This window comes from Ostrinia furnacalis, unplaced genomic scaffold (assembly GCF_004193835.3).
Source record: "Ostrinia furnacalis isolate ACB-3 unplaced genomic scaffold, ASM419383v2 OfSCF1818, whole genome shotgun sequence".
NCBI classification, from domain to species: domain Eukaryota; kingdom Metazoa; phylum Arthropoda; class Insecta; order Lepidoptera; family Crambidae; genus Ostrinia; species Ostrinia furnacalis.
Genome location: NW_021132057.1, coordinates 92,433 through 101,885, shown reverse-complemented (window position 1 = coordinate 101,885; position 9,453 = coordinate 92,433). Strand labels below are relative to the sequence as shown.

The window sequence follows — 9,453 nt, the reverse complement described above, 5'->3', positions numbered from 1 at the left end:
AAAGTAAACAATCGAACTTAACACGCTCACTGCGTTATGAGGTCTAAAAAGCCACATGCAGAACTTATCGCAGGTGCGGCTGTCATAATCGCGTTCTCTCACTCTGTGCGGGGGGCGACTATTTTAACATTTCTATGAGTACAACAGAGACAAATATATCAAATTGCTTCTCTTACGAAGCCTAGCATAATGACGTAGACAATATTGTATGAGGTCGATTAGGTCCCATACGCACTGGATAGAAATTAATCACGTTCAGTGCGCCGTGAGGTCTGAACTGCCTCAAAAATTGCAGGCCTCATAACCGCACAGAGTGAGGCGCGGGCGCCGCGCATTTTGAGTAGTGATGTGATAAGTTTCGATACGGACGCACGCTGTTAGCCGGTGACACATTAACACTGACTCTTTAACTAAAAATGGCATTTGTATACACTTAACGCACGTATTTATTTCAGGTATTCCTAGTGGCAGATAATAATAATAAAAATAATAAATATTTTTGGACATTTTACACTGCGCTTCTAGTCCCAAACTAAGCAAAGCTTGTACTATGGGTACTAGACAACGGATATAAACATACTTAAATACATTTTTTTTTAATACATACATATTATTATACATAGAAAACACCCAGTCCAATACAAACAAATATGTTCATGCACACAAATACTGTGCGGGAATCGAACTCGCAACCTCCGGAATAGTAGTCCGTTTCGAACCACTACACCAAACGGCCGACAATGATGTGCTGAACATTCGCTTAAAAAAGGTGGTCAACGAAAGCGCTGCGTAGGTTGCTACGACAGATTAAGACTAACACTAAATAGCACTCAGGCTGCAAAAAAAAACTAAAAAAATTGAAACTTTTTGTGTTCTGTGTGACAAATCCTACTGTTTGCCCTGTTTTAATGAAAAACACTTTAATTAAAAACAAATATTATAATTTTATGGTAACTGAAATTTTGTTTTATTCCCATCCCTAGTCGAGACACAAATTGGACTTTCTTTCAGTGCGAAATGAGGCAGAAAAGATGTCATATATATTTTTTTAATTTATTCAATACCAAAATGTCATAACTGCGGGCGAAGCTAGTTTAAGGTTAAACATCTATTTAAGTTTATAATAGAAAAGTTTCAAGCCAATATTGTCTTTCCTGAGCTATATTTAAAGTATTTTTAGAAACAATATTTTGTGAGGCAGAAAAGGTCTCATACGCACTGTAAAGAAGTTCAATATTGACTCGAAAAGACCTCATACGCACTGGCTGAAAGTCTACGAAAAATGGTTACGCAGTGAGCGTGTTAAAAATATCAAATACTTATTTACATAGGAATAAGTTATCTACCATGAAAAAAACACTTGCATACAATAATACTGGGACGGATATCATACGGATAAACCAAATGACGAAAATCAATCATGATCAACATTTTCACATGCACAACTATTATTAGTTCCAATACTGTAATTGATAACTAATTATTTTGGTGTCTTTATTTTTTACAATATTCACTTGTTGTTCAAGCTAGTCATGTCATTTAGCCAGTTCCTTTCTTTCATATTCCTTTTGGATAGACTCAGTTTTGAAATTCATACTAGTTATTTATAAATATTTTCACAATATTATAACAACATTTAATCTCTGGATGCTATCTATTTAAAATAGCACAATTAAAACTCTTTGTTTAAAGTGAGTAATCGCGGCTTCACCCGCGTAGAATTTTGTCTGTCATAGAAAAACTTTAACACGCGCGTTCTTGTTTCAAAAACCGGGATAAAAACTATCCTATGTCCTTTCCCGGGACTCAAACTATCTCTACGCCAAATTCGGTTCAGTGGTTTAGGCGTGAAAGAGAGACAGACAGACAGAGTTACTTTCGCATTTATAATAATATATTAGTATAGAAGTATAGATTGACTAGACAGGTCAAATTGAATAACTAGATGTTTAAACAACCATCCACCCGCACCAATTCCTTCTACAGTGAACAATATTGTTATCATCATTGTAATTGTTACAAGTAGTAAATAAATATGTAACCATTCTGAAAGGTTTCAAGTATTTTGCTTGTTACAAAACATTTCAATCAGTGATTCATTTTTAGAGTCAGCAATATAGAAGATAAAAGGAGGGTTACAGCGATGGTGTGGATGTTGGAAGAGTTGCACAGGTCTCCGTCGCACACCCTACAGCTTCGCATGTCACCATCGTAACTGTCACCCATTGCTTCGCGACACTTCGCTTCTATGTCATCCGATTCATAAGTGCAACCACGGATGACGTTCGTCTCGCCGTTTTCTAAAACAATAAAAAAAGCCCATTAAAATACATTTCATATTAAAAAAAATATATAAGTTCAACATGAAGTGAACTATACAGAGTGGAAACGATAAGTGATCTCATTCGATTATTTCTGAACTATACAAGATATCAAAAAACTAAGTAGTTACTGATCCTAAAAGTGCTTCATGAGATCTATCAAACGGTATCAATAATAATGTACAGAATAAACTGGATCTATCCGAAAATTCAATGGTAATGGTATCGTTTGAAAGAGCTGATGAAGCTCTTTCAGGATCAGTAACCAGTTTTTCGATATCTGGTATAGTTTAGAAATCGAGTGAGATCAAATTTATCGTTTCCAACCTGTAGATAGAAAACAGATTTGGGTTTCTCTTGGTCATTTCTTGTTGCAAATATTTACTTTTTTATTCGAAATTCAAGCTAAAACTGTCTGTAGTGATAATACTAGACTGAGTTCTATGCTATATCTTCTAACGTTTATAAAGGGAATGAGTTATAAAGAATCACCTTTATTGTCTTTGATATGTTAGATGTTTGTTCACTTAATCCTACTTGTGTTGAAATATTCAAGTACCTACTTTCACCAATGCGTTATCATCTAAAGTGTAGATAATCCAAATGATTCACTTTGTTTTCCTAAATGAAAAGGTAAGTTCCCTTGTTTATTCAATTTAGTACTTAAATCTACCTGAAATGTTTTATCAGAGGAGTCCCCTAAAGAATTTAATTATTCTTAGCTTCTAAGATAAATAAGTGTGTAGATTGCGTCATTTCGTGCCACACAAATAATAAGGCAACACCTAAACGATTCTGTTTGTGCATTTTAGGGATTTTTTTTTAAAACTGGTCATTAGATAATAGTATTCGGAGGTCACCTCGATCAATTATAAAATGTAATCTAAACAGCCGCTACCAACCGGTTAATATGGAAATCATTTAGGGTAGGCCTATATTCAGCAGTGGACTTTCTGTTAGCTGAAATGATGATGATTATGATGATGATGAATGTAAACAATATAGGTTTGATATAAATATAAAATGTATCACTCACTATACTAGCTCGGTTAGTGTCTCGCTTCTGACACCTTCTGATTTGTGATCTTCTAAGAGTTTGGAGTGACTGAATGAATGTTCAAAAGAGAAAAGAGATATATTAAACTAACCTTCAAGGAATGTCACCACTAGACACCTGGCTTCAGCCTCAACGTCGTCGTCATCATCACTCTCCTTAAGAGCCCTCATGGGCACGAAATCAAAATATGGGTTGTATCTCAAGGGTCGGTTGTTCACCATCTGAAAATTAAGAAACCTTGTACTATCTAATGGTTATTGCTCTCCTCTTTGAATCATTTACCAAATACGAGTTTTTAGTTTGTTCAAAAGTATTTTTTTTATGATTACGATTACTACTCAAGAGAATAAAATACGAAACGTGAACATATTGCACAGATACAGATATTTCCCACGAGATTCTACTAAAAAGAGGAAAAAAACTATAAATAAACTTACTTGGACGTTATACACCAACTCCGAGTCATCATTCGTTGACCCTATTGTCGAAGATTCAGTATTGACGCTCGCAGGTGCATCACTTGTCGGCGAAGAGTCGTCTTCAGTAACGCCGGTGGTGACGCTTACAGGTGCATCGGTTGTCGGCGAAGAGTCGTCTTCAGTAACGCCGGTGGTGACGCTTACAGGTGCATCGGTTGTCGGCGAAGAGTCGTTTTCAGTAACGCCGGTGGTGACGCTTACAGGTGCATCGGTTGTCGGCGAAGAGTCGTCTTCAGTAACGCCNTCTGTGACTGTAGGATCTGTGACTGCAGGATCTGTGACTGCAGGATCTGTGACTTCAGGATCTGTGACTGTAGGATCTGTGATATCGCTTGAAGTTGTAGTGGTCGTTGCCAATCGCGGAGGACATGTGGCAATGTCATTAGCCGTGACTGTGTGACATCCTCTGCAAACGAAACATTACAAAGCGTCCGCTGCAAATGAAATTGTATGTCAGAAAATGTCATAATTTAAAATAATACTTTCCATAAATACCAAAAAAAAATACTTTCTTAATGAAAATTTTTATTAGACACTAGCGGCCGCGCGCGACTTCGTACGCGTATCCCGTTTTACCCCCTTAGGGGTTGAGTTTTGTAAAATCCCATCTTAGTGAGCACCTACGTTCTAAAAGGAACCCTCATTAATTTAATTTCCGGAAAATGAAATCCCATCAAAAACAATACTTGTCAAAAAAACCAAGTCCCACTAAATAATTTAATTTACACGTNAAGTTGAGCCATCAGTGGTTGGGTCGGTAGTGCCAGTCACAGGCCCATCAGTTGATGAAGTTGAGCCATCAGTGGTTGCGTCGCTAGTGCCAGTCACAGGCCCATCAGTTGATGAAGTTGAGCCATCAGTGGTTGGGTCGGTAGTGCCAGTCACAGGCCCATCAGTTGATGAAGTTGAGCTATCAGAGGTAGGAGGAGATTGGTCTGTGGTAGGAGGAGTATCGGATGTGTCAGTATCAGATGTGTCAGTATCGGGTGTGTTTGTAACCTCACTTGTTGATACTGATTCTGTGACTGTAGGATCTGTGACTGTAGGATCTGTGACTGCAGGATCTGTGACTGCAGGATCTGTGACTGTAGGATCAGTGACTGTAGGATCTGTGATATCGCCTGAAGTTGTAGTGGTCGTTGCCAATCGCGGAGGACATGTGGCAATATCATTAGCCGTGACTGTGTGACATCCTCTGCAAACGTAACATTGCAAAGCGTCCGCTGCAAATGAAATTGTATGTCAGAAAATGTCATAAATGAAGATAATACTTTCCTTAAATACCAAAACAAATAAGTACTTTCTTAATGAACATTTTTATTAGACACTAGCTGCTGCCCGTGACTTCGTAAGCATATCCCGTTTTAACCCTTAGGTATTGGATTTGGCAAAATCCCGTCTTAGTGAGCACCTACGTTCTAAAAGGAACCCCCATGCAAAATTTGAGACTCCTAGCACTTGTAGTTTTTGAGATTTCGTGATGAGTGAGTCAGTGACCTCTCGCTTTTATAGATTTTTTATTATAGACTTGTACTATGTGTGTATTAAAATCGTGAAACTAATTTATTATCCAACATTACAATTGACTATTTTTTACTTTATTTAAAATGACATACGAATTGAATAGTAATTAATTATTAATTATCTAAACTAAAAATGAACAGAGAATTCCCTTCAGAAAATGTTAAGTACTTGCACTAAACTTGTCTTATTTGCGACGCTTATTTTTACTGATTTTATTTCTGCGATATGAACTCTAAATATACCGTGAGGTTATAGCACAAGTATGTAGTCCGGTACGAAAGCTCGACTCGAAACCTTCAAAAGTGGTTGTGTATGTAAGTTTAGTAACGGGAACTCAAATAAACGGAAGTTAAACTACTGATTTACTGTATCAGTAGATTGCTGGTTGCATCTTTTTTTTAAGCCCTTAGAAATGAAGTGTATTTTTTATTTGTTAGTGAAATCTATCTATCTAAAAATATATTCAAAGGTGACTGACTGACATAGTGATCTATCAACGCACAGCCAAATCAAACTACTTGACGGATCGGGCTGAAAAGCATGCAGGTAGATGTTATGACATAGGCGTCCGCTAAGAAAAGATTTTACGAAACTCCACCCCTAAGGGGGTAAAACTGAATCCACGCGTACGAAGTCGCGGGCGGCCGCTAGTCAAAAATATATTTAATCACTTGAATAAGATCATTTTCATAACTAAAATTGTATGTCCAGTAAATAAGATTATAAAAATAACTAAAGTTCTCACTTACCGTTTTCATTAAAGCTGAGGCCTAAAACTAATATCTGAGCACACAATAGGAATTTTACACTATACATTTTCAAAATTTATACTAGTTCATTAGAAATTAATAAATAAACTGTACACAGTCTATAACGCCGTCACTACAAATGATATATCAGAATTTTGATAGTAACTTTATATGAACGTATTATCTACCGAAAGAGATAAAGCTAAATTGCGAAGGACTTTAATTATACTTGCAGTAGGTACCTACATATGACGACAAAAAACTACTTTGATATGCCTACATGCAGAGGAATGCGTTGCTGTTGGTTGACAGCTCATCTATACTTACTAATAATAATAATTGACTGATTGAAAAATTATTTTTGTATTGGGTAGCCCTTTTATCGAGGAAGGCTTTAGTTAGGCTATAAATAACATCACCCTACATATTGGCAAGAGGTGGAGCGATAAATTTTTGCAAAAACCGGGATAATTATTCAAAATATTTTCACGGGAACGAAGTCGCAGGCACAGTAATTAGTACTTTATACTTCTTTTATAGGTACATAGGCTAAGCAGGAACACAAAAAAGTACTGAAAAATTCTAGTCTTTCTTAATTGAAATTTAAGTAATGCTCTTTGATTTTTGATTTCCTTGATTAGTATTTATTTTTAGATTTACATATGGCTGAATCTAATATACCTGATCTTTCGATACCTTTTTTTGACCTAGGAAAATGGCCTATCCTTGACAACCTTATGTGGGGCTCGAACCCAGTAAAAACCTGGGGTTAGTTAGTTACTTTTTCAGGGCAATCGAATACCGCAATGTCAAAACCGCAATCAAAAACCTGGTGTGTTAGCTCTGCCGCTCTAAGTTGACTCCTTATAGCACGTTAGCCCAATACTTAGTGGTTCAATATTTAATCTTTAAAAATAAAGATTGCATCAGAAATATCCGTCTTCAAGTTAGATACTAACATGACCGTTTGGTCAAGGTTTTGCAAAATTTACTCGTACTCGGACGTACAGCGCTTGTCACGGCGTGTACTAATCAATAATCAGTTAAAGGTAGTTAGTGAAAAGATAAAATCCTTATCACAAAGATAACAGATCACGGGCATGTGTTCGTTTTCAAAAATAGAGTTTGAACACATAACGTGAGAATAAATTATTTATTTTATTCCAGTAATCAACTGCTATTATCGATTTACTTCATTTCGAGGTTTATCTCATTATCCAATTCATTTGTTACTCTTAAAATTTTTCAATTTAAAAATGAATCTTCTAAAATTTATTTCAGTTAAATAAATAAATATCCTTGGACATTACACTGCGCCTCTAGTTCCAAACTAAGCAAAGCTTGTACTATGGATGGGTACTAGACAACGGATATTAAACATACTTAAATACTTTTTTTTTGTAAATACATAGAAAAACCCAGACCCGTAAAATTAAATGGCCTTGATTTTCTTCTGTTTCGGTTTCTGAATTGATTTGTAAAATGAAAAGGTAAAAGTTTAGCTTGACTATGATCAGTTTCTACTTGAGTATGAACTTAATATGAAAAGTTATTCAATACTTAAAATCTCAATTCGGAAATTTAGTCAGTTCTATAAAATTGTGATTGGTCTTTCCCATAAAATAGTGGGCGTAATAGTGTAATAACGATAGGTGGGCGTTATCGTAGCGAAACGGGAGTGGGTGACATTCTGATGATTTGACATCAGCTGTGAAGCTAATTAAATCATCATCATCATTTCAGCCACAGGACGTCCACTGCTGAACATAGGCCTCCCCCAATGACTTCCACATCGCACGGTTGGTAGCGGCCTGCATCCAGCGCCTTCCCGCTACCTTTATCAGGTCATCGGTCCACCTTGTGGGTGGACTACGCTACGCGACGTGCTATGGAGAGGGCTATGCTCGGTGTTTCTTTACGAGATCGAATCAGAAATGAGAAGATCCGTAAACGAACTAAAGTCGCTGACATAGCCCGACGGATCAGCAAGCTGAAGTGGCAGTGGGCTGGGCACATAGTACGCAGAACTGACGGCCGATGGGGCAGCAAGGTTCTGGAATGGAGGCCACGTACCGGAAAACGCAGCTAATTAATAAAATGAAGCAAATTAACCGGCAGACAGTGGTGACTGAGTTTGTTGCGGCGCTTCTTCTCAGCACTTGCCAAGTGTTGGTCTCGAAGCGAAGGGTAAAAAGATTATGAGACATGTAGGTAAGTACTATTTATTAGTCTATACAATTAAAGAAATCGCGGTACGGTCAAAGTTAAGTGTTGCAATTCGTCTGAATTTACTTGTAAAATAATACCTACATTGTGTATAGGTTTCCATAAATCAATCAGTATTGAATGTAGTAGTAAACACTTGTGACTAATACGTCATTAAGTGTCTTGATGTTAAGATTAATCAGTTTTTTAAGTGGACCTGACATCACTGCGAAGAAAGGGCCGTTATCATCAAAGAAAATTACTCATATAGCAATCGCATATCGTATAGGCTAATCAGATATTAAATTACCTATTAATTCTAATCACAACCAATTAGTAACCAACCAAACCTAGGGTGGGTTCCCGTGGGAATTATGCAATATCCTGTAGCTTTAAGTTTACTAAGGTACCTGCATGCCAAATTTCAAGCGTCAAACTTAAGCGGTTTAGATTTTTCATACAAAAGGATTTTCCCGCTAATTCCCGTTCCCGTTGTAATTTCGGGAATTCCTTTCTTAGTGCACCTCTACGGTACCTAAGCTACGTCCCTTCCAAATTTCAAGTAAGTGCCTACGTTTAGCCGTTTAGGCTGTGCGTTGATACCTATGTCAGTGAGTCCAGTCAGTTTCTCCTTTTATAGTATATGTTTTTAGAAGATTATTCTTATTATTCTTAATTTACGAGTACATTCTGAGTATCTAACCTATTGACTAGATTTAGCGATTCTGCAGGCTATGTCAGTCACTTTGGTTCTCCTGCGGATCTCCTCATTTCTGATTCGAACACGCGGGGAAACTCTGAGCATAGCAGTAGCCCGCTCCATCGCCTTTTGAGTGCCCTTGAGCCTTCTTATGAGGCCCATAGTAAGCGACCACGCCTCAGATTCATAAGCCATCACTGGCAACACACACTGGTCAAAGACTTTTGTCTTGAGACACTGCGATCAAATTTGTAGGAGAACAACTAGCCGCTCCATGAAATGTTCTAATATCACTAAACAAAACGCGATTTTTCCATAGATTTTGTGTCAAATGTTATGAGTTATCACTCATTCACAGTTCATTACATATACTTATTTAAGCTACTAAAAATCTAATTTTAATTTGAATTAATTTCGA

At 37.0% G+C, this 9,453-nt stretch overlaps 1 protein-coding gene across 1 annotated transcript; it reads right to left on the bottom strand.

Annotated features, from left to right (window-relative positions):
• Positions 1 to 877: 877 nt before the first annotated feature.
• Positions 878 to 6,280, bottom strand: LOC114353817 (uncharacterized). The gene is made up of 5 exons (XM_028305940.1): positions 6,131 to 6,280; positions 4,922 to 5,080; positions 3,816 to 3,850; positions 3,470 to 3,599; positions 878 to 2,300 (listed from the first exon to the last, which is right to left on the bottom strand). The coding sequence occupies exons 1-5, from the start codon at positions 6,195 to 6,197 to the stop codon at positions 2,089 to 2,091; spliced, it is 603 nt and encodes a 200-aa protein (XP_028161741.1). The 5' UTR covers positions 6,198 to 6,280; the 3' UTR covers positions 878 to 2,088.
• Between the last annotated feature and the right edge of the window lie 3,173 nt (positions 6,281 to 9,453).

Excerpts from the sequence above, each read along its gene's own strand:
- LOC114353817 (XM_028305940.1), bottom strand. The coding sequence starts at position 6,197 with ATGTATAGTGTAAAATTCCTATTGTGTGCTCAGATATTAGTTTTAGGC. Across the intron at positions 3,851-4,921 it reads CACAGATCCTGCAGTCACAG|CGAATGATGACTCGGAGTTG; the intron begins ATCCTGCAGTCA and ends CAATAGGGTCAA. Across the intron at positions 2,301-3,469 it reads AGTGGTGACATTCCTTGAAG|AAAACGGCGAGACGAACGTC; the intron begins GTTAGTTTAATA and ends TTATTGTTTTAG.